Below are 27,113 nucleotides of genomic sequence, written 5' to 3' on the forward strand. Positions count from 1 at the left end.
ATTTTTTTCAAATATCGATTTATATCTCGAATGAAACTCGTATGTGCAATTAGTGTCGCAACGTAACATCGTTGTAACATCATTTTTCCACGTAATTAAATAGTCGCACTTTTTTACAGCTTGTTAAATTGTTTCGTCCAGTTGCAAATGAATTAAACTGTCGTTGCACATCGGAAAACAGTGGTCCGTGTATATATATATATATATAGCAGCGTTGATCCTCTCGATAATATGTAACGTCGATATTTTTCGCATGCTATATATACATATAGGATATATCTCTATAGCTAAGGGATAAAAACGAAATGTGTAGTTGAAAACCAAATGTAGAAAGCAAATATCCACAATTCACTGAGCCGGATTATTCATTTCCTATCTAGAAAGATTGCGAAAACAGCATCGATCGATATGCACTGAAAATCCGCTCTGCAAAGGGGAGATCCAGAACATTCCTAAATCGTCCCACTTATCGTCGTACTCATTTTTCGAGAATCGCGATCTTTTCCAGAGTGAGAATTATCGATCTGCATTACGAAAGCACGTGAAAGGAATCGTCAATGAAGTAGTTCGAATTTTTAATGAAAAAGCACATACATTTTCTATTCACAAATTATTTTACGAATTATTTTACTTTAAATAATTTTAGAAAAATTGCAGAGCGATTTTTATCTTCTAACTTTATTATTAATTTAATTTTGCTATTAATTTTAACCTTTGTATTTGAATATTGAAATTTTTGCACTACTTTTCCACGAAGTATATACGAGAAAACTATCACGTACAACATTTTGATGCGAGATTTCCGTACTTTTCTTGAAAACGAATTTTTCCGTCTACGATTTCGTTATGTTTTTTTCGTTTTTACGAGGACCTTATATATCCTTTCACGTACATCTGTCCCCTGCCGCGAAAAAAGGTTTCGGCTCATTTCCAGAATCGGCTTCACCGCGCAAAGATGCACATGCATTTCGACTCGCGTGGCATATATGTATGCATAGCCATCGGGCTGCAGACACAGTAGTCGGTTCCTCTCTATTCTTTGAGCAACATTTTCCATAAAGAGTACCCGTGCATGAATCCGATTCCGAATATAAATAGAAGGAGCGAGTTGAAAAATAGAGAGCCGCGGAAAGTAGTTATATCGTTTTTGACGTGCGGTAAGTACAAGACGCGGATGCTAGCACTAAAACGTCGCGCAAATTTCGAGAGATGACAGTTTTTACGATCGCCAAGTTCTAACGATACGATGAAACTTGGCGACAATCCGCGAAAGCGGTTAGCCGTGTATAGGAAAAAAAAAAAAGAAAATTGAACGCCTATTGCAACTTTGCGCTTAACGCAGTTAGTTAATATAAAGTTTAATCGAAATTTTAATTGAAAATGTAAGTAAACGTTCCCCATCACAATGTCCGATACACACGCAGATCACGTTTGACGTTGTAAAAATATTTATCCGATAAAAATCCGATTAAAATCCGATGTAAAATTGTAAAAATATTTCTAAAAAAAAGATGTTGACTTTTTCTTGTAAATTAATTAAATATTGTATTTAAGCTTGAACTTTTTTTTAATCGAATATAAATTATTACAGTGATAGGTATTATCGGAGCTATTTATACGAACATATTTAATTAATTAATTCGTTTCTTCGACAATCAATATGGGAAGTCGCAAATTATTTTTCGACTGTTCCTAATACTTTTTTGTAAAAATTTGATGAATGTATGGTTGGGCATTTTCTGTATCGTGACCGGCTTTTGTGACGCACGAGACCTTCTCTATCGTGTCCCTTATTTATTACCGACCTTGTTATTTATTGTTAGTGCCACATAGGCCGGGAAAGTTTCTCTTAGGATCTATGGTTTTCCGATCGTGCACACGTAGACTTTAACCCTTCATAGTTTGCGTCGCGTTTTCCTCTGAGGTATGTTCATCACTGGATAATGAATCGAAATCATTACAATCGAAAAAAATATTAAAGGCTAAAAATAATGTCTTTAAATTATTTTAAATATTTTATTTTTTAAATATTTTATATATTTAGATGATATATATATATTATAATAATGTGTCGTACGAAAATAGCATCTCTTCAAGTGATATAAAAATTGCTTCTATTTTCCTCCTTTATGAATTGTAGAATAATTATATTAAGATATACCTATATACACTAGCGGATCCTGACGTCGATAATGGGGGGGGGGGGGCAAAATTATTTTATTTAATATTTTTGGGGTTTCATGATTAGCTTCTATTCCAGGATCAACGACGTCGATAGCTCTTTAATGTTTGTTTTTTTTTATTTATATTTTTAAAACAAATTCAGCAAAACTGTTTCTTTTAATTTGCAAGGGGGTTTACCCCCCCCCCCCCCGCCAATGTGTGTGTATATATATATATATATATATATTATATAGATATAAAGAATTTCTCGCCTAATTATTTTCATGCAATGAAATTATCTCATTATTTCATCCTATTTCTGACTTAATCTACACTTAACTCCTTGAATGCGTAATGAGTATAATTTACAATGTATCTTATACATACATATTGTATATATTATATAGATATAAAGAATTTCGCCTAATTATTTTCATGCAACGAAATTATCTCATTATTTCGTCCTATGTCTGACTTAATCTACACTTAACTCCTTGAATGCGTAATGAGTATAATTTACAGTGTATCTTATACTTTTATATATATATATATATATATATATATTTATATATATATAAAGAATTTCGCCTAATTATTTTCATGCAACGAAATTATCTCATCATTTCGTCCTATGTCTGACTTAATCTAAACTTAACTCCTTGAATGCGTAATGAGTATAATTTACAGTGTATCTTATACTTTTATATATATATATTTTATATATATATTTTATATATATTATAAAATATATATATATAAAAGTATAAGATACACTGTAAATTATACTCATTACGCATTCAAGGAGTTAAGTTTAGATTAAGTCAGACATAGGACGAAATGATGAGATAATTTCGTTGCACGAAAATAATTAGGCAAAATTCTTTATATCTATATAATATATACAATATGTATGTATAAGATATACTGTAAATTATACTCATTACGCATTCAAGGAGTTAAGTGTAGATTAAGTCAGACATAGGACGAAATGATGAGATAATTTGGTTGTACAAAAATAATTAGGCGAAATTTTTTGTATCTATGTAATATATATTATATAGATATAATATATATTATATATATGTATATTATATAGATATAAAGAATTTCACCTAATTATTTTCGTGCAATGAAATTATCTCATCATTTCGTCCTATGTCTGACTTAATCTATACTTAACTCCTTGAATGCGTAATGAGTATAATTTACAGTGTATCTTATACTTATATAATATATACTAGCGGATCCTGACGTCGATATCTCTTTAATGTTTGTTTTTCTTTATTTATATTTTTTAAACAAATTCAGCAAAACTGTTTCTTTTAATTTGCAAGGGGTGGGTTTTAACCCCCCAGGATCCGCCAGTGCCTATATATTATTAGATAAGTTAGCGTCTATGCAATCTTAATTTTTCTTTCTTTTTTTCTTTAGTTCATCTAATATTTTTTTTTAATAATTCATCTTGTATATTTTATACAAATGTGAATTGCAGTTTGTGCGGAATTATTTCTAGCATCACGAGTCGAGTATTGGAAAAAAATAATTGAAAAAATTTGTGAAATTATTAATATATTTCCATTGTGTATTATTACAAATCTCATAACTGTGAAATGAGGATTCATATAATTTTGATGCGAACGTTCAATTTTAATATCTATTTTCTTCATCATCTCAGTAACAATAGAAAATAAAAAGAATCACGTTCTGATACAATAGTGCAGAAGTATTATAATACATAGCGCAAGGACGAAAACTTTGAGACACTTCCTTCAGGAAGTCGAATTTGGTGGTGTTCCTTATCGACGCGAAATTTCATATCTGGAATCACACGCGTTGTCATTCCGGAAGGGACATCGGCGTCGTAACGCTCCGTTCGAGCTTACGAAGAAATGCATCCCGGCGACACGGGGGTGTAATTCCTAGTTCCGGCAATATCCGCCAGAGCGGCGATCGTGCGGCCTTAACCCCCGCTCGTGCACCCTTTTCATCGCCCGTCCCCTCTCGCCTCGGCAACCCCTTTTATGTCACGCGGCCCAGTATCCACTGACATCCCCTCTGGCTCTATCCCGTTTTATCTTGACCTATCCGATTACCTATCCGGTGACTAGACCAGGTATCGACTCCCCGAAAAGCAGGTCCTTCCCCGCGGGAACGCTCGCAACCCCTTTAATCTCGCCCCATCGCTCCCCTACCTCGTCTTACGAGCAGATTCTAATTCGGCGTTTCGCATTCAAGGATAAGACCTGATGACTTAGTTCGTGAAACGCGTGTCTCCTCGCGTGGCCTGGCAGGAAGTGTACCGAACTTATTCGGCGAATCCGGGCTCGAGTTCCTTCGGACCTGGCAATCTTATTGATTGTCTTAGCTCTCCTGCCGTGACTCCTCTCGCTCTCTCCCTTTTTCCCCCTCCTTCACTCTTATTCTCTCTAATCCTTTGCTTTCGTCTTTCTCTTTCTAGTTGCTTACAATCCCCGTGCCGCCTACATCCCCTGTCACCCATCCCACCCTGCCTATCCTTTCTCTGTTGTAAACCGACCTTCCCTTCTATGTCTGACTCTCTTTCTCTCTATCTATTTCTCTTTTCTACTATCATACCCGTTACCACATTGACAACGAGCTATCGCCGAAAAACGACTAACGACTTACGTGTTCGAGTAGTTTGGTCCCTCCGCCCGAAAAAGGCCGGGGTGAGAAACTATCTACGTAACACGCGGAGAAGGGAGGATCGAGAGAAGGGAGGGAAATAAAGAGAGATGACGAGGATCGAAAGAGGAAGGAACGAACGAGAGGGTAGTTGGACATGAACCCCCCGACATTCTATTTAAAACCGCGCGTGTAGTGGTAACAGAGCGAGCTAGCTTCGTTGAGCTACAGCTAGCTAGCTAGCTAGATAGCTAACTGCTAATTTACGAGCTTTTACCAAAAAGTTGGACACCTACGGCGATGGCTCCGCACTTTGACACGTGACCCACTTTTATTGAGTTACGTAATTGATCGCCCCGCGCCTGCTTCATGTTAGCGTGACCTCCCTTCTCTCTTCTACCTATTGTGTCCACTCGTATAATCCTGGCTCTTTCCCTTCCTTTTCTTGCGCGGTCCTTTTCCACCAATCCCTCGAAAAAGCGCACGAAAATGCTCTTGCTATCTGCGATCGTTGGAGGTAACATATGGTGCCGCCGTGTATTCCGTTTCAAAAATGACAAAAAAGTTAAATATCAAAAAATAACGAGCACGAAAAATGTGGCATAATCTTTACAAAAAAATTATGTGTTTTAATCTTCTCTGTGTTGAACATATTTTTCTGCATTCGTTATTTTTAAGATTATAGATATTTAATAGATAAGATTAATGGAATGGGGACAATAATTGGGAGAATAATTTTACGATATCAACATTGATATTATAAGATTTTCAAACAGCTAATATAAAATTGCAATGATTTATAATTACTGATAATTCTTAATGATTATTAGATAATATTTAAAAGTGTTACTTAATTACGTATTATAATTTATTAGATTTATTTTGCAGAATATTAATTGACAGTTACCTTTGTCAAATAGTATGTATTTATGATTGGATGAAAACTTAATTAGTAGTTAGTGACAAATTACATATTCATTTGAAACTGGAGACGGAATTATCAAAATCTGAATAGTCCCGATAGCGCAAATGCTATCTCCGTTATCTGCTCCTGGTTCATTAATGGCTATCGTTATCAATGGCAGATGATGCTGAACCCGGAATGCATTGTTCGCATTAACCCAGGGGTGTCGTTTCCAGAATTTAGCGACATGCGATCGGAGACCCAGTTACTTGTTCCCGCGCGTTCCTCATTCATTCGTAGGTTGAGTGATCGAGAACTATTTTCGAGAATTATTCTACTCTGACAGTTATTTTTAGCGTCGAAAGGATTAAGCGCGAAAGGGACACGTTGAAAAATAATAAGGAATAGGAATAAATTTTCGACAAAAGGAGCATGCCACTAATTGTTATGCGTAAATCCACTATATTTTATCGCAAGGTAATAATTAACCAAGACCGTCAATAAAGGGTTGCGTGTGTACTAGTCTCTAGTATTAACTCTTTAAATATGTACGCGACGAAATCACTGAAATCCTTCGCAGGTATGCCTTATGTCGCGATACCATCGATGAATACGAATTGTTATCGTATTCCTAGTACCGTAATTTATTTTAAACTTATTCATGCGCTGTATTTGAACCATTTTCACTATGTTATCTCGATGCTGATAAGCAAGGATTGATTTATTAACGATTCAACGAAAAAAAAATTTTTTTGATGTTTAAAGTAAAATATTAGAGCAACACCGACACATGAAAGATATTTATTTACACAAATTTTTCGAAAAAGCTATAAAATTCAACGCATGTCGGATCGTATAGTGTTGCTGCATCCTCGCAGTTTCGCAACAAAAAATTGGCGCGTGTATGATTGTGTATGATCCCTAAAACTATTTCGGTTACTTTGGAGCTATTTAGAGGTACGGTATGTGAGGTGACGAAGAAGGTGGCCGCGAGCGGCGGATAGAACGCAAATTTAATGGCGAGGGAAAGATTGCAAGACCGTTATGCCGGAGAGAGCGTGTTTGCTGATATAAATGACGAGGTTAATTGTCGCGATTATATCTTAGTACATGCTATTAATTTATTTGTGGGAATATTAATGCGCTTGCATTTTGACTTACAAGTGTACACACTATGTGGTAACTTTTATGCGACAGCCATTATTTAACGCTGTCTAGATTATCTAGAGAGGGTGCGGGCGAAAAAATTATATAAATTTTATATAAACATATTTTTTCATTTTCTTATTTTTATATTAATTATATTAATATTTTTTATATCAATTGTATTGTTAAATAAGATTGCTAGAACATATTAGGCGATCGAGATTGGCGATCTGATCGAGATTAAATGATGGGCGTTTGATCTCGTACATGCAATAAAATTCTACGGCATCACAAAGACAGATTGTTGACGGATTTATTTCGCATTCGCGACTCGGACATTCAATAACGTTTCACGTCACGTTTTCGGGGTGAAGTATCGTCGCGCGAGAACGAGAGATTTTCATGGTAACAATGTTTTTTTTTCTTTTTTTATAGCGAATGACAAATTACATTACTTAAATGTTTGACACGTTGGTTACACGTGAAACGATAACTCTTTTCACCGGAAATATTTTTTCGTATATAATATGAACAAATAATTGCTACGTGTAAAAGTTTCATGATATCGCGGGATTTAAATTAACAATTGTAGAACACAAAAATACACGTTTAAAAAAATTTCTAGACATGTATAAGATAAGAATTGTCAAATTTATCAAAATTGTACAAGAAAACTATTTTTTATAACTTTAATAAGTATAAGCGCGTCTTGAAGCGATTTTTATTTACCTTTATTTTTTTTCACGTAGTTTAAATTATGACAGATGATAGAGAATTATTGCTTCACCGTGTATCATCACTTTATTTCGGCGGCCCGTTGTTTTTTGCCGTAGAAACGTCAGTCCCGTAGCCGTTTGCGAAATCCACGGCGTTTTTGTATCGCGGTAGCCATAAATCAGAGTGAAACAAAATGGACTATACGTAACGCTCCGTTTCGATGGCCGAGTCGTCGGATATCGTATAGCCACGACAAGGCGCGAGTGAACTCGGCACGGGCCCAAAAATTAGCTGGCAGATCGGCTCCAAGGAATCCCAATTGTAATCATTTCTGACCATATGTCGGCTACGGTTAGAAATCATCTCGCACGTGCGTTCCACTTCCGCTTCGCGAACACTAGAACGTGTAATCGCGAATGATGTATGTAGCTTAATATGTGTTTACTTTGTCAACACGGTCGAACCATCAGCAACGCGAATGCGAAGTTTAACACAGTGTGCCACATGAATATGGAAGTCACTTGGCGAACTTGTTTGTCGAGATAAATAAATTTTTACGTTTAATAGAGAACTATCGTTTTGATGAATCGAGCGAAACAATGTAAACACATTGATAATATACATATATGAAACATCTGTGTGTGTGATGATTTTATCGAATTTCTAGATATCGAAAAATTATCCAGGTCTGGATGACTGGATAAAGGGACTAATGAAGTCCCGACAAATTAAAGCGCGACAAAACTGCGTCGTGTCGAAAATGCATAATGGCGATTGAATTCGAATGGGGTATCGCGACCCCGATATGACGTGCACGCGGATTCTGCGTCGCGCGGAAGCAAATAAATCGAGGGTGGCTTCGCGAGGGTCGGAAGGCCGGGAGGGCGCGAGCTCGTTTCATTTCGCCGACATGAGATTCGCTCAATTAACAGACCGCGGATAAATTACGAGTTTAACGCGACGGAAGCCACGTGCGATCGGAAGCCATTCGGACGCCAGGAACAGATTTGCACGAAAGCTAATCGAAATTTAAGCAATCACAATCGCTCCGTCAATTTTTAACAATTATAAGAGAGTGACGCGCACACAAAGCCGTATAATTGTTAAATATAATAATCTAATCTTGAAAATATATTAGTTTCCAAATAAAGCTAATTTTTCGACTTTTTGTCAAATTATAAAAAAATATTCAGGATATTAAATTAAATGCTTTAAATTAAATTTTTTATTTTAAGATGAGTATAATATGTTGAAGAATTAATTATCCCTCAATTGATTATGCTCCTTTTATAGAGTTTCAAAAATGTATAGAGTCGCGAAGATCATTTTGCCTCTGCTTGATTCATCAAGCTGCATCAGCATACACGTGCACGCGTGCCCTCGTGGTTGTGCTCGTCAATTTAGCGAAGTTCTAAAGCTACGTGCTCGTCGTACAGGCACGCTTAAATCCGTATAAATACCTCATGAATCTATCCATTAATCAGATTGGCGATAGGAGCTCGACGCCTGAGTGATTTCAACCCTCCCCGTCATTCCCGGGGGTGTTCTTCTTTTTTTCTTCTTTCGCGAACCTCTTCCACAGGAAGGACTGCCTCCAGTAGTCTGGCTGCAGAGGTCACTAGAAGGTGGCAGCACTTCCATTAAAATTCGACACGAACCTTCTGCGAGAATCCGATGTGTGCTGTGTCATGCCCTGCTTATATATATATATATATATATATATATATATATATATATATATATGTACCGTTGTACATGCACGTACACTACATGTACTTGCTACGTCTAGGTATATAGCTGCAAACGTACGATTCTCGTGGCACGAGCGAGTTCAGCGTTCACTTGTGTAGGTGCGAAGTCGGGGAGGACTTGGCCTGCGTTTCGTGGATTGTGAGAGAAATATCGTTTAGCCGGGTTAGCGAAGGGTTGAGAAGACGTGCGCGGAAGTGCCGGAGCCAATTCCGATCATTTCCGCTGCTTACGATGATATTTTTAATGTCCGCTAACGAATCTTTACAATTGCGAAGATCCTCTCTGCTTCCTCCTCTTATTTTCTAATATTTCTCAATCTCTCTTCTCAAAATTCGGCGATCCGAATCTTCAAAATTTTTCTCGTTTATCAGCGATGAAAAATGAATACGTGTTGCCTTCGTCGTTCATTTATAGATTTTTAAAGTTTTGACGTTAAATATCTTCGCAAGTGAAGTCTTCCATTAAAAACCTATTGAGATAAAATCTCTTTGAAATTAATTAAGAAATTTCACACGTTGTTTTTATAGGACAATCCCTTCCTTTTATTTATAAGACAGAAAGCCCGGTCATTCTTCTGTTTATTACTTTTTTGTTGAAAATAAATTTCGAATAGTATCTTGCAATTGTTCGGTAGATTTAAGCTACTTTCGCGGTGTAAAATGCCGAGTTGGTCGTTTCAGTCCGCGCATTTACGAGTCGCAGTCCCGAATAATGTATAATCTTGTAAATTACTTTCTTGGATGCGGAACTGCGCGTGTATCCTTTCCCCCAAAAGAATCGTGCGGTTTTCTTTAATGCCGTCAGCAGCGGCAGCAAAGATAAAGTTTATCTTCGCTGGGCGAATTATTCGCGCAACCGCGACAGACTGCTACATCAAGTAGTTTACGATTTTCACGGGCTTGCATGCTAACGATGCTCTCCATATGGTTTGTCATGAAGCCCCTTATCTATAGAACAGTGTAAACTTTACACTGTAAAGTTACTTAACAGTGGCTGACATTACACGTTTCAATGTTCGTTCGTATAATTGGGTTTCCTTGTTCTACGCGTTGCAACTTTAAACTGTGTCCTGTAATATTAACAGCTTAATATTAAAGGGTAAAGAAAATATTATTTCGCCTTTCATCAAATCGAAAAGAGAGAGATTCGAATCATCTATATAATATATATTTAACAATTATCCCATTTTTTTACACGTCAAATAATTTCATTTTTTTGTTCTCTCTAATGCATTTTACTTTAAATCACGTGTGCACGTCGTTACTTTGCCATTTTCCTTTTCCAAATCTAGACGTATCGCGTTCAAGGTTACGCCTCGCATGCAAATGCGCGATTACTTCGCGCAACTCTCGTCCATCTCTTCCGCGAGACTGCCGCGAATTTATCGGCCCTGACGACAGAGGCGTTAGACGTACGAGCGTCGATTTGTCGACGATGAGAATTATTTGGCACGGCTGGTGGAACGAATCCGCGGAGGACCGGGTAACGGATGATTATCTCGCGAGCTCGGTGCGCACTTTGTTCGCTCTCGCAACGGCAACAAACGGATGATCCCCGAACGCGATCCTCTCTCCTACAGAGAGCTGTACCTTGACATTAATTTGCATTTACGGGATAATCCTTAATTTACAACTCTGACGAGTTCTCCGGGGGTACGTTAGGTAACCAGCCAGCTAGGTAGACACGTAGGTAGGTAGGTAGGTAAGCAACGAACAGCACCATCGGTAGCTTCGCACAGAAATTGGCACGGTGGTGCACCCACACCGCCAAGCGTAAAAGTGGTAAGTAGACGTAGGTGAGGAAGTCGCGAGAGTAAGGGAGAAAGAGAGGGAGGAAGAGAAAGAGATAGAGAGTGGAAACGCGAGAGGGATGGCAGCGGATAGAAGAAAACAGAGGAGGGTAAGTGGCGAACGAGGGGTTGGTGAGGGTGAGGATTCGGCAGACACCGCGGCCAGAGACAGGGATGGGGGTTGTAGGGGCTGTGGCTGGGGCCGGATAGTCGGACCTCACCTAGAGATAGATGGAGAGAGAGAGAGAGAAAAAGAGAGAAAGAGAGGGAGAGCAATCGCTCTCAGGGGTGGTTGGTGGTGCTGGTAGGGGCTGGAGGACTCCGGGATAGCCGCGTAGAGGGGACGTAGAGGGATGAAGAAGGGAGGAGAGCGGCGACGAGAAGGGAGGACGGAGGTCGAGAGTCGCGGGCTGCCTCACTCTGCGGCTCCCGCCGCTCGGGAGCAGACACGCGGGGCCAAAGACTAATTTGAACTATTTTATTAACAAAAACAATACATATTTGTAAATAACACTAACTAACAACTGTAAACACGAAACAGTAACAACAGCAACAACACATTTCTCCTATAAGGACCTCTCTTTAAAACCTTACCTTAAGACCTTAAGACAACCGTCTGTAAAAAAAGGAGGGTAAAAAAGGGAAGGAAGACATACACGAAGTGAACGAGAGCGCGTGGTCAGAGAGAGAGAGAGAGAGAGAGAGAGAGATAGAGAGAAAGCGAGAGCGAGAGAGCGAGAGAGAGAGAGAGAGAGTGAGTGAGAAAGTGAGAGAGGAAGGAGAGGGAGACGTACGACGAGGTAATTCCATTTCCGGTTTCTTTTTTCCAAAGTAAACGTGTTTGCAACACACGCAATACACACAAAGCAATACACAGTAAACAAGAAACAAACTACAAAAGAGTCGAACGATAGAAAAATCTATTTTCTGAAGTTATTCCTCGTTCGGACGGGTGCATGACGCGGCGGAAGTGAAGAGAGGACGAAACGAAAATATAAAACGCGAGAGAGAAGGGAGGAGAGGAGAAAAGAAATCGACAGGCGAGGTCGTAAAATAGCGCGCGTCGGCTTCTACGGGACGGGATAATCGCATTTTAAGTTCTCTCTATACTCTGTGTGACCCTTACATTATTTTGTCCCTCCGATGGGGACGGGTTCAGTGTTGTAACTTAGGATATAAGAAGACTAAAAAGAGCTCCGGAGCGCACAACAAAAAGGGAGAGCAAGGAGAAATTGGAATTCTGGAAGAAATAAGAAGAGAGATATATTATATATATATACATACATTGAAAGAGAAAAGAAAAGAGTGTGTGGTCGTGACCGGAAACGCGTCCACGTTCAGGGAAACGTTCACGAAAACGAGGAGAAGAGGATCGGGGATCAAGGCGTAATCAACAATCAAGGGAGGGAGAAGGAAGCGACCGGAAGAAGGAAGATTCACGAAGGGGGATGGCTCCGGGCGTCGTATAGAAAAAAAAAAAAAAAAACAATGGAGCTCCAATTTTTTATACTAGAAGAAGAATCAAACAAAAAAGCGTGAGAGAGAGTAAGAGAGAAGACGAAAGTCGAGGAAAGTACGAAAGGAGGCCAGAGGATCGATCCCCTGTTTGTGTTTCCGCGTGCACTTCCACGTGTATCCTTCGGTTATATACGACGAAACTGCGAGAACTTTAATCCTTGACCTCTTTGGAAATCTGTCTGTGCGAAGGGGATAAAGGGCGATCGTCGATCAGGAGGATCCAGAAGACTGAATCGTGAAGACATCCGGAAATATTGCGGCACCGTTCGATCCGACATCCGGTCCGAAATCACGTGAATCCGGTACTCGCGGTGCACGCTCCCTTGGGAGGATATGTCTTGCCGTTCCAGAGGTAGTCGTCATTCGGGAGAGCAATCCTCACAACGTCGGGAACAACGTCGTGCCGAGTGCCATCCTTACGTCCTGGAAGCCGCGAGCGGCAAGCTGTCCTGACGAAAAGAGGGCCGTCCCCTCAGCTCGTCCCGACCGAAGGAGCGCGATCATCATCGGCAGACCGCCGTCATATCAGGTACGCGATCGTCCACCATCATCAGGCACGGCACGGGGCCGCCGCGAAGAAAAGCCCGTTCGGGGATGCCCTCCAGGGCCCAACTACGCTCCCGTCTCCCCTACGTTCAAGAACGATGACGATCGGCCACGGCGATCGGTAAGATCCGAGCAGTGCGTACACGCGCGACCACCACCGCGGAGATGGCGGGCTACAATCATTCGAATCCACAGCGTGTCGTCTACCACGCGACCTACCCGACGCCTCTCGCTCCAAGTGAGTTTATCAGCTATTTATGCACCCGGTAGAGAGAACTCCACGACGCGCGGGACACTTCATTCTTCGACTTGTCACCGGTGGTTGGAATTTGTTTCGAATATATATCATTGCCGGTTGGGAATACAACACACACAAAGAGATTGTATGAGAGAGTTTAAGAGTTGTTTTTATTTATGTTGTTATTCAGGAAAAACTAAATTTATTTAAAAAAAAACAGGGGATTTCTTTTTTCGAAATAATTGCGTTAATTTTTTTAATATTTATCGATCAATGTGCGCGCCTCAAAGAAATTTTATTTTAATTTATCAAAGTAATTTCTCTCTCAGATTTGTGCGAAATTCTGTATTAAACTTTGTAGATGATAATCTCTTTAATTTCTTTGTTAATTTTATCTTTGATTATAAATTGGATGATTTATTAAGTTTCTCTATCCGCATAGTGTTCAGAGATTATTCTTTCATAATTATTCAGAGGCAAGATTACGAAAAAATGTATGAAATTATGATGTGAAATATTTATATTGCACTTACGGTGTAACGATATTCTTAATTAAGTAACGTCGTGACGTTAAAAAAGTTTCAGGCAAACAGACATGATTTCGTTACTACGAAATATCTAGAGGACCGCGGCGACTAAACTTAAGTATCGTACTTATGATTGAAAGTTTAGTTAATAGCGCCTAGTTTCGGGCGAGTTTGACGAATCGATGAATATTGCACAGGCTATAAGCGGCCGAAAGCTAAGTCAGTCATTAGATAAATATTTGATTTTCTTAGATAATTTTCTCCGCTAACTCTGGAATAGGAATTTCCGACAAACGTTTCGCTCAGGACGAAACTTTGTTCGAACTAAAGTTAAAACGTAGTAATTTGCCATATCTATGGGAAGAACTGCATGAAAGTAAGCTACCGAACAGATGTGTAAGCTCGTCGATACGACACATATTGATTTATACGATGTATGGGTTTTTTAATCGTGCGAAAAAATTTTTATCAAAATTTCCTCACGTGAGAGAAATATACGCTTGAGCGACGAATTTATTCGTGCAGGTAATTAAAGCATAACAAGGTTACTGTAAATTATATGACCATAAAAAAAAACTTCCCGATCGCGATCGTGGCTCAAGTTGATACATATGACACGATTTCTGACGTTTCAGAAAAAAATATATACGGTATATAAGCCGTATTTGCCCTCATTTTTCTGCCATTATTTTTTCCCTGCACGCGGTTTGTGCTTCTTTTTTTCCTGAAGTTTCTCCGTGAAGGCACTTCTCCCGGAGACGCTGTAACAAAGTCTTGCCTCAAAGATCATGTTAAAGAATAAATTGTATTATTTTTACGACGGCTATTACGGCTTCTGGTCTTTTCAATTTCGTGTAATGCATTGAACGCGTAGAAGGGATGTTTGATTACAACGGGGTACAGATTTATATCACATGTTTCGTATTTATGCTATAAAAGATTTAAGAATACACGATGCATAATATCGCAGATATATCATATTGCTTAGCGAGAAAGCACAGATGTCTTCTATGCGTATAATATCAATAATATCGAGAGGAAATGCAAGTTGCGAAACGCGAGCATTTTGTCGAGCGAATAGCAACTCGCTTGATGCCTCGATATAGAAATGCATTCCGGATAACCAATAATTCAAGAATACAATGCATACATTCTGATTTTACGATATTTGTTGGAGTGGCGCGTTTTATTTTCCCTTTGTTTAAAATCTATCGTAAAATAAATTTTATTTTTATAGTATGAATCTTCTTAGAAAGGAGATAATAATCTTTATTATAAATAAATAACGAATATAAATCTTTGCTAAATGCTATTACGGATAATAATAAGTGAGTGATATAATATTGATTAAACATTTCCTTTCTTAGATACTCTTGCAAAGTTTTTTTACAGCACTCTTGTAGAACAAATTTATATCAATGCATATATGAATAATTTTTATATATACATATTTAAATAATTTTTAAAATAATATTGAATTACTATGTATTTTTTTCTAACTTTTTAAGGCTCTGACTATATCGCTGTTTTTTTGATAACAAACTATTCTCTGACTTTTTCTGTATAAAGAGGAGAATGTTTCTCGAGCGTATTTAAAAAAGTAAATTGTTCAAATAGCGTGCAAAAATTCTCTCGGCAAAAGAATCTTTAGACTGTCGAGTTTTTGCATTCTAACGCTAGTAGGTAACGTTCGTGGAAGGTGCAATCTATTACGAGTGCTATTTTATGGCAGCATATACATATATAAGCTGGGGGGGTAGATCGATGGAACTTTTCGATCGGTTGTGTATAAACAGAGCTAATGACACATGCACATAATGTTAAAGTTGCCGAGTGTGAGCGGGCAACTCGCTAATGCTCATTGCTCATGACACAATAACGATTCGCTTATCGATCCGCGAGTAAAATTGTCACGATTGATCAACATGCACGCACGTCAACGGCATAAATTTAGACTCTCCGTTAAGTAATGTAACGGGTAACACGGAACAAATCGTTTTTAAAATTTATGCTTTCTACGATCCCCACATTTTCTCTCTCTCTCTAGCGAGAACAGCTATTAATTGAGATAATTTATCACCACAGACGGCGACCCGATAAAGCTTCCCGAAAATCTGGAAACCTTGCCGCGAGCTGAACACTTTCCAACTCAGAGGCATCGATGGAACACTAACGAGGTAAGTTGCTTACTTATATTCCCTTATATTCGTTAGACACGAATATATTAAATTCGCGGGTCAATAGAAAACACACGTAACCTAAATATTCATGCAAAAAGACCCGATGTCGATGTCATATATTTCTCGATCGCATGACATCGCGTTAATATCACACTTTCGAACTGCAATTTCGCATGATGCACAAGTCGGCGACAATTATGGGCAACGTGAAGATACGAAAAATTAAATATTTGGATTAAATATACGAAATAGAAATTAAATGTCAAATAATATTTTAAAAGTTAGGAAGTAAAGAATATTAAAAAAAATATATACATCTTATATTCAATAAAAAAAAAATATATATATATATGTGTGCACACTATGACGATTCTCTTGATGGATATCTAAACGTTTGCCCCGCTATATCCAACGTCCGACTACTTAACAAATAGTTTCACCGCTAACCTGGATCATTATCAAACGGTAATCAGACATGTGATGTCCGGAATTTAACAACTGGCTACATTGCGGAATGAAACGGGACCAAAGTATAAATAATGCATCTTACATCCGGAGTTGCACTCGCGTTCTTGGAGCTCTTCTTCGGAAAGTATCCCTCTTTGTCGCGAACACGTGCCCCGACACCGCGGATTCCGGCGTTGGCGAGTCGATCCGGGTATTACCGGAATTCCGATGGACCGTTTCGCTCGCCGAGCATCTCTTTTTTTTCCGGCGTGAATTTTATCGCGACCTCGCCGGATGTATATATTTACGCAAGGCTGCGAGAAGTAAAGTGATAGCGCGAGCTTAGAAAGGATAGTTGCAGTCAATGCAGCCCTCGTTTGTGTGCAACGTCGTCCAGGATCGTCATTAGAAGCGAGATTGCTCGATTGCTCGTGGTAATGAGATCTTAGGGGTGGCAAATTTCAATAAAATGTCAATAATTAATTAATTATAATATTACGTTGCGTAAAAGATTAAAAATAGAAGCTCTTCCATGTTTTTGAAATGTGCGCGATTGCTCTCGAAAAATATTTTGCCCTCATAATCTTGCGTTTTTATGAAAATATATTCCAAAAGTTTTTAAATATAAAATATAAAAGTGATATTAAAAAATATTTTTATATCATAATTATAATTTATTTATTATTCATAATTATATATTCGTCTATGCGTCGTGTGTATACAGCATACGTGTGTCGATTGCATTGATAATTTCGGAGCTTTCGCCGGATTGCTTAAAATATCGCGAGGCCGGGAGATGGGGGTGCTATTTCAGCGTTTCGCCCAAGAGGACGAAATTCCTGGTCACGATCCTGGCGACGTCGATGTGTGCAGCGGCGCGGTCTCGTGCCGGTGTGTGCAGCAGGGGTGCACGTGCCACGTACACGTTGCACACGTAGACAGCTTGCACTGATGCCAGTCCACACCGCTACACTCTGACCCAGGTCGGTCGGCCTCCGATCAATAGCTGGAGCCAGCGAGAGCTCGCAGCCGGCGGCGCTGAGCTTTTCAGTATCGTCGAACCGAACTCGATTGCGATTTCCCCGCGCCCGACGACTATCATTGTAAACGATAAGGCGATCGTTCTTTCCTCCCCCCGTTTCCATCCCTCAATTCTCGTCCTCGTCCACCGCACCGCTTGTTACCTTCCCGGGTCGTCCTCCCTCCGGTAAGTACCGGAAATTAAAAGTTCCTGGAAGGAGAGAGAGTCGTCGACATCGCCTTCTCGAGGAGTCCTCGGAGTGACGAAGCTAGGACGCCTCTTTATCTCCTTTCATCCCCTTTCGGGATGCCCTGTCCCGTTCTCCACTATTCCTCGTTAGTCGATTTCTTTTTCTTTTTTTGCCCAGCTTTCGGGCGACGAAAATTGGCCTTCTTCTCTATCTGGCGAATCTATTAAATTTCTGCACGATATATTCCGTCGCGCTCCAGCGATTTTGTCTTTGTTCCGATTTCAGCTGTTGTTATTCCAATGATTGATAAAATGCACAGATCGACCGAAGGCAGATTTGATTTTAAAACGATTGCATGCGCGCATTTTAAGTTTGTCAGATATATATCAGGAGGATATTTAACAATACAATACAATATTCAAACGCGAGACAAACGTGGCACCATGTGTATCGCTAATGAGGTCAACGCAGATGGGAGACGAGTATTATCACGATGTTCGTCTTATTCAATAATATCTATATACTATCATCAAGTCAGAGTCCTTCGAGAATTATCGATTACGCGAGCCAACAAATTTGAGCTTTGTTGAAGAACAGAAATCACGCAAAGTGATTTATATCAATATTGATACGTTCCCCGAAAATAGAACTGACAACTTTTTATCTTACGGTTTACATAATCTATTTTAATTTTATTTTTCTAATCATTGATTAAATATTTTGTTTGCCAATTTCACATAGATAGAACAACACTCTCGGAAAAATGATAAAACTTTCCTCTCCTCTCGTATAAACATCTATCTTCTTAAAGAGAACTTTAGACATATTTACACACATGTACACTTTTTCATTACCGTTTAGAAACCCATAATTTAACGTATAAATTTTCTCGATAGAATTTAAATCTCTCTCTGTTCTATATTTAATTCATCAATAATATTACTTGATAATTATTCTTATCAATCAATGTTCTCCGACATCCTGTCGTCCGCGATTGCGCGCGAATTCTCGGGCATGATGACTTTGCCGCATTTGGTAAGAGCAGAATATATTCGTTCGCATCTAGCGTCTGAAGCTTCCATATCTTTTTTCGCTCATCTAGATTCGCGCATTAAATCGGCGCGCGGCGCGAGTTCAATCTTATTTACATTTGTCAACGTCCCGGCGGCGTTATCCCGCTGTATACCCCAGGATTTATGGAACCACTCAGAGCGCCCGGTCGATTCATTTTGCGCAAAACTGGCTCGGAGGAAGAAGTTCGCGGACAGGTAACGGAGTAAATTCTCGCGCGCGCGGTTTCCCCGGAAAGTTTATAAATCCCTTGTGCACATACTGTGTGTGCCGCCCGGATAAAATGCCGCCGCTTCTCCAGGAGGAGATTCCTCCTCCTTCAACGTGATCTTGTTTTCTCGCGGCGCGGCTTTCCCTGCTCCCTTGTAACTTCGCCAACCCACTGCTTGCTTCGCCTCTCCGTCATGTCACCTCTACGCTTCTCTACGAGCCATTTTTCACGCGAGTTCCGACGGCATACGTTGATGTAAGTGGGATATTTCGCACTTTCTCATGCCGAGCCCTCTCGACGACGACGACGAGTCGGCGATCAAAGTGTCCCAAGGATGCCCAAGTGATTTATTTATCGTGCGCTAGTTGTAACGCGTTGTTCGCTTGCCCGTTCGACTGGAAATCACTTTCAAAGCGGGCATATAAAGCGCGAATTAAAGTAATAACTGCGGTGTGCCCAAGGTTGTTTTTACACGCACTGTTTCACGATTCGTTTGTCGTGCTTATCTCGATAGGTGCGAGCATTAAATGCGATAGATTAATGCTTCCGCGTGTGCATTAAACTCGATTGCAACGGAGATGTGCGAATGTCGTCTTTAAAGGCTGGGTGTGCTCTGAATAAATATCTTTTGAAAAAGAGAAAGAGATCTTTGATTTAAAAAATTATTTTCAATTATTTATAAAATTCAAGATACATATCTATGTGTTTAAATTAACATTGTATTTATTTCGTCATTCTTAAATGATTATAAATAATGTCTATTTTATCGCAATGCATCGGAATTATCACTGTTGATTACTTCCTGCGCAGGAAATTTCGCTATATATACGGAAAAAATATTCTCTCCTATTTTTCCATTTCAACGCCAATAATTTTTAAGATTTCTGACATGCCTCTCCGTTCTTATTACCGTCGCCTGATGAAATCCCATTTGTACCGAAACGGGGCAATGTTGAATACATACGTAGGAAGGTATTACAGTAATATGTTTTAACACATACCTACAGGCGAGCGCGTTTTACACTTTTAGCATTCATATAATCTTGATATGTACATATATATATATGAAATACTGAGTCATTAAATAATCTTCTCTACTGTAGTTAAATAAGGATACTGGGATAAAAAGTCTTTTACATTACCAGGCATCCTAATTTAATGTTGTAAATACGTCTGTGCAAATTGCAGTCGCTTATGAATTTACAAAGTCTCGTTGAAAACTTTTTTCTGTGAGAAATATTTACGATTATAAATAAACTTATAAATACATCTTTTTTATATTAAATTAATTTAAAATAAAAGCTTTTGTCTTGAATTAAATACTTTTTAGGATAATTAAATATAATATATTTATTCAAAAATTTTATACATTATTTTTGGTTGTGAAGAAGTAGCTTTAGAATTTTGCAAGTAAAGATAAAGATAATATTTCTGACTTATCGCTTGCCAAGTACATCGGACTTAATTAATCGATGAGAGGATTGATATGGTTTATATCTGTAAATATATCTCGAAACGAAGATTGCTCTGAAAACAACTCTTTCAGTTTGCTTATTGATTTCCGATTGCATGCGAGAGTGGAAACACGGTCACTAAATCGCTTGGATTCGCAAAGGTATATCGCAATGGAGGTCGTTATAATTAAACACCGCTTTAGATCATTTGCCGTGCACCTTTTAATTAAAAGACATTTCCGAGGAAACCCGTTATCTAAATATATCGCGCAGTTTTTGTTAATTATAGTATTTTACATACACAGTTTTATTACTAAAGTCACGATGAGTTTAAGATAACTTCGGTATACGTATAATTATTACACGAATATTTAATCTCGTATATCATGACTATTTATAATAAATAAAATAATTAGACATAAAATAAAATAATTAAAATAACAAGTAACTTGGATATATGTACATTTTTATATAATTTTATTATTTTATTCATTTAAATCTTTCAAGAATTAAGAGTTTATATAAAATCCTTTTACTATTTCTCATTCTATTGTGCAGTATATTTTTTTACGATATTAAAACCTTTTATTAATATCTCAACAATTCAAAAACAGCCGGCGCAAAAATTCGATATAGATATGATAAGAAAATACGCGCGGAAAAATAACCTTGGAGAGGAAGAAATAAAAGCCGAATAAATAAGTCGTCGTGACTTGGAAAAGATTCGCTGATCCAAAAAGTTCGCAAAAACCGTAATAACGTAGATACACATGCGCACATACTCGCACGTACTGCTGTCTAAAATTGCATTGCCCTCGATTCACAAAATCGCTTCATTGAGAATAGAGGCACGGCGTCGTATCCGAAGTGCATCTCAGAAATAGGATGCGTTTCGCATCGACGTTCTCTGAATAGTTTCCTCTGTCATCACGGAAAAATTAACCAATTTCCTAGGTCCTTTGTGCGACGCTGAATGGTCGTGGCGATACAATATAGTCGCAAGTCGATTCAATGCCACAGCCGGCATCGATATTTCATTGCTGTTCTCTCAATTGCCGATGCCGTGCGACTATAATGATAATGATTACGAGTAGCAATTAATCTGCAATAACGCGATTATTAATATCCCGTTAAATACTGCTGCTGCGTGTAAATACGTGCAAATGAGAAATTTGAGAAATAAAATTAGTATTCCCCAAATTTCTAGAAACTATACTTTTGATTATTTATATGTATATATTTTTTAATAATTAATAAAAATAAATGTGTACGCATGATGAACACTTTTAAATAGATGTGATAATGAAAAAATTTATATTATTGATTTTAGTATTGAAAATAATTTGTTTTTATTTATTTTTATTTATGAAATGTCATAAATCTCTTTGAGAAAGATAAATTTAAAATAAATAAAATATTACGCTATAAATATATTTGTTTGTGTATGTTTTGGCGGGATATCAAGTATATATTGTCGAGATCAAAATATTAATTTTTTTAATCGAAGAAGCCCACTTTTATTTAAGGTTTTCTCTGTTGAAAGCGACGATTTATCGACAGAATTCCGATACTCGCGCGCGTGAGTTACGAACGTAGAAAGGACGCACCATCTTCGTCCTCGGCGTCGGAAGGAGACTCGATTTATCGCTCCTTTTGCATTCGTAAATCAGGGAGAGTACATCCCTTCCGGTAGCACGTGAGACAGAAAGTGTTATACGTTTATGTACCCGTTAAGCCGAAGCTAGGAATCTATTGCCGTTCTCTCTTTCATTGTACTTCTGAAGATCGATAATTTTTGTTTAATGATTCTATATGTTCTTAATGACTCTTGTCCTTGTTATCTAAAAAAAACATTATTAAAGGTACCAATATTTGATATGTCGAAAATTCAATCGCGTTAATTAGTTTTTGTGTGAAATGAAAGATAATGATTTAAGAAGAAGAAAAAGAATAAAGAAGAGAGCTAAAGAAGTAAAGATTTTAGGCAAAAGAACAATTTATTAATAGAAGAGCATAATTTTTCGCAAGATTTTAATGTGATATTTTTATATTACGTGACATATGAAATTTATAGCGATTTTGTTAAAATAGCATTGAGTATATTTGCAATTAAAATTTGTGTACGCTTAAGATATGAATATTTGTATAAAAGGGCGCGTTTTTTTTCCGAGAACTAATTTTTCTGTCGTTGTAATTCGTAATCGATAATCGCGTTTATATTTTATGAGTTTCTTTTATCACGTATGCATATGTGAGAATATCATAAGCTAAAATATTCCATGCGCTGCTTGACCTATTTCACGATCAGCGCGAAACACAACATACACACAGGAAAATATACAAGTGCGCATCAGGAATTTGCAAGGAATCTCACAAAATTTATTATTAATGAGTCAGTATGTTCCTCGAGCATCATTATGCGAAGAATCTCGTGGAAAAATAGGAGAGATATTGCGTTATGAGAAAACGCGCTCTAAATTTTACTACTTACATATACGATGTTAATACGGTATTAAATGAACATCGTAGACCTCAAGTCCACTTTATTTATGATTCGTAATTCGTGATAAAATTCTATTTATTCACAATTTTATGTGTCGTGCGTAGGGAATATATTCGAGGAAATAAAACATATACATATATATATATATATACAAAATATATATCAAGATACATATCATATTAGAAATGTGCGGGGCATAAAATTATAAATAGATTTCTATCTTGAATTTTGTCGCGCGAATCGTCCAAATAGACTTGCAAGGTGCAAATATTAAACAGGGTAAAATTTATATTTAAAAAATTACATTTGTAATTCTGTCACAAATTAATTCCTGCATAATTTGTATTATATAATAAGTGATCCTTTGTTAAATTATTATGATAAATATAAATAATATCGCTTAATTCTGTTTTTGACTAAAAAAAAACATAATACATTTACATCTCTGAAAAAATCATGTTTTTAAATGACAAAGGAAATGACATCTCGACAAACGACGTACTGTGGGCGTCAACACATATAAGTAATGTATAGGATTAATCGACGTATACGCGAGGTTCGCGCGTGAGCTCGTGATAGAGCTCGCCTGGTAGCTTAACCTAATTTTTGCCCGGACACCCTCCGCGATTAATCAAGGCAAATGGACGTAACGGCATGCGGGGAAGTTGTAGCGAAGGGATGAATGCATGAATGCTCGGTAAAGCCCGAGGTCGCCGCGAGTTTTGGAGTCTCGTCGCGTCGGCGAAACGTCGCGGCTTACGACGGCAAGCACGAGGCATCCTCGCTAGAATGCAAATGATCAATTAACCAGTTGTAAATCACTACATGAGGGAGGCTTTATCTAGCCCGTCTAATAGCCGCGAAGCCATCATCGGTTTCCCACACATCCATAATTTTCGTACAAATTCTCCCCTCGACAGATTTCGCTATATAAAATGCCCCAGATAAATAATACGATATCGAGGAAAGAAACTTTTTTTTCTTTACCTTATTTTAACGAGAATTTAATATCCCTCTTATTATCTAGTTTAATTTAATATACTATTGATATACCCCATTTAAATGTAATAATAATTATACTCTGCTACATATCTCAGTTACGTTCGTATAAGGGTACTTTACGAGAAGAGATAGAGAGAGAGTAAAGGGAGACTCAAGCAGTAAAATTATACCGTTTTATCATGCGCAACATTATATTATAACAATACTACTATTACTATTATTATCACTGTTATTATATGCCATTATTATTTTCATTATACTATTAAATGTAAACTACCCTGTATAGTTGCCGCTATCCTCGCTTGTCCATTGATTTTTCGTCGAGGATATTTATTATCGAGGCCACGAGAATATTTATTATCAGGCTGGGGAACCTTTTGAAAGTTGAAGGCGAAATCCATGGGACGGCACGAAGGTATTTAGTAGCCTCCGAAAAATTGGCGACCGCGATTAACATTTCGAATGGGAAAGAGATGTATTCTGTGGATTAATAATTCGGTAATGAGCTAATATATTATCGCAACGTATCATCAAGCTTATATACCATTCTTTTGGACAAGAAAATATCTTCACGTAAATTATTTCAGATAAATTACGAATGTCGATTGTTCGATGTAGGACGATGAAAATTACGATTCAATTTTGTAAGGCAAGATAAAAATGCAAATATCGCTCGAATAAAATTCAGTGGACAAAAATGGATGAAAAATGTGTCTCTTTTCTTTAAATCCAATCGCGTATCTCTCGCGATATCTACGCAATCATATTTAGCTTGGGAATTCGAGTCTTACGGTATCTCATTTAAAATGAAAAGCGTGCGGGTCCGGTTCAAATGGAGCGCGAATCCAATCAAAAGCCAAGTCCTGTCACTGCAAAATGTGCGCAAGATACGTCGCACTCGACTGCACATGCCTGTTTCTCTATGTGTGTCGTATGGTATTCGGGTTATCCTCAATATCGCGTGGAAGATAGCCGCAGAATCTCGCGGGAATTTAATTTGTACTTGGCGGATGGATGTTGCTTCATGTATAAACGCGGACCGCAGCCATTCCGGCCGACGTGATGAATGTTCGTACTTGCAATTCACATTTCGGTTATCAAATGCTTCGCACACACAGACACACGCGCGTATGTGCAGCTAAATACACGATTGAAAAAAAGGTATAATTTGTCATTGTTATATATTATACAGGCAGAATATTTAGCGTTATTATAATTCCGAACCACGTTTCGTATTTTTGAATAAATATTAGAGATGCGTCGGGGAGATAAAATCATAAGATGTTGTCCCTGCCTAAAATATTGCGCCCCAGATACATGTGATCTATATGATTCGACGCGAGATCACGGCCAACAAATTTAATGGACAGTAGAGACCGAGAGAGAGAGAGAGAGAGATAACCCGGGCGAGGAAAGGGAAATTTGGTGCGGTGTTCCTGACAAAGGCTCTAATGACGTATGATAGTAACCTTCGTGAGGAGCGCGATACATATTCAGGCTGACATGCATATTTAGTATCGTTCTATAATTCTCTCTCTCTAGAACGGGGCACGTTGCCAAATCAACCAAATTGAATCGGAAGAAAATTTTTAGAGGCGAAGCGCTTTATTACGTTATTATATTTAGATTCGTCGAGGTGGCCACTTTCTCGCGATCGTTTTATTTTATTTCCATAGTATAGCTCTTGATTAGAATATCGCGAGAATTGCGTACATTTATTTCGTTCGCCTACATTATGTGTCCCGTCGCTCTAACAACAACAATGTTAAATAAGCACACTTGTGCTATGACGCACGATATTTTTTCCGTGTGCGTTTATAAAATGACGTATCGAGCTGAATTTAAATTTTAATTATACAAAATGCGCGAGAGATATAATTTAATTTTCAGTTTCTGTAAATTATTAGGATTAATAATTAATTTATCTAATTTTAATTATCGGACAAATTATTAATAATCGCCGTCATATGTCTCTTTTTTCTGTATCGTCTTGAGAAACCTTTACTAATGGTCTCGAAATCGCGGGGCACTTTATATACATTGCTGGCCATTGTTAAGTGCTTCGGATCGGTCAAATCTGCCACGTGCATTATTCGATTTGCATTATTGCACGTTAGGTCGCGTGTCGCGCTCGCTCCTGGCTACCTTTTATTTACAGCACCCATCGGGGTGTTAAATATTTTTTTTTCGCGCACGCCGCGGGAGACGCCTTTCTCCCTTTATGTCCTCAAGTAGCCTGAATCGCCGATAAGCATCGCGAGTTGTACTACGAATATTTATAGAAGCAGTTTATAGTTTTGCATTTTTACATTCTGATTATGCACATCGCGCGGACTCGGCTAAATGCCGATTGTTGCGTGTCATGTTTTGTGGCGCGTAACGTAAGGGCTGAAGAATGATGAAAGGAGGAATGAGGGGAAAAAGAGCCGGGAGAGGATAATAGGTCTGTGATACGACATCAAAAATCCCCCCACCGCGCGGTACAATTATACTTTTTTAACATTATAACTGGCGTTATTTCCTCTCCTTTAATAATGCCGTACTATCGCACTTAAAATTATACCGTCGAGCGGTTCCTCGCAGCAGAAATCAATAATGAACCGTAATATAATGGCGCTGTTATTGTTAGCGGCGTGTAAATGCGAATATATGCAAACATGCACACACATCTCGAGCACCCCCTACCTATAGTAGTATAGTCGTATCACGCGTGAGATGTAAAGTATACGGATGAGATATCCGACCCGAAGACAGTTTCTCCATTTTTCATACGCGAAGTACTGTCGGCGTATATCGTATGTGTTTCCACTGAATTATTCATCATGTTAAGCATTTTTGATCTGAAGCAGTCGAAAAAGAGAAAAATCGCATGTTTTCTTCAGAGAGAGAGAGAGAAAAAGAAAGAGAAAAACTTATTTTATTCAAAGATTCGAGATTAAGAATAATTTGTATTTGCCTTTTCGACTTGTTGATTATATCACGTGGGTTAGATATAATCAACATACATAAACAGTAGAATCTTGCTTCGAATGTGTGTGTAACTTTTACCTCATTTTTATTTATTTTTTTTTTTAATCGATGAATTCTTAAC

At 38.0% G+C, this 27,113-nt stretch overlaps 1 protein-coding gene across 4 annotated transcripts in view; it reads left to right on the forward strand.

Moving 5' to 3' along the window:
* Positions 1-27,113, forward strand: part of Camta (Calmodulin-binding transcription activator) — a 54,029-nt gene that overhangs the window by 10,936 nt on the left and 15,980 nt on the right. For 3 of the 4 annotated variants that reach the window (XM_083058444.1, XM_083058443.1, XM_083058445.1), the window contains exon 5: positions 16,029-16,120. In XM_083058444.1, the coding sequence (XP_082914570.1) occupies positions 16,029-16,120 (92 nt within the window). Of the gene's footprint in view, positions 1-11,473; positions 13,417-16,028; positions 16,121-27,113 lie in introns of those variants that run through there. The other variant, XM_083058446.1, reaches the window with a different exon arrangement.

The sequence above is a fragment of the Prenolepis imparis genome, unplaced genomic scaffold, assembly GCF_030444845.1.
Source record: "Prenolepis imparis isolate NDT839.2.m4 unplaced genomic scaffold, iyPreImpa1.0 SCAF_2, whole genome shotgun sequence".
Classification (NCBI taxonomy): Eukaryota; Metazoa; Arthropoda; class Insecta; order Hymenoptera; family Formicidae; genus Prenolepis; species Prenolepis imparis.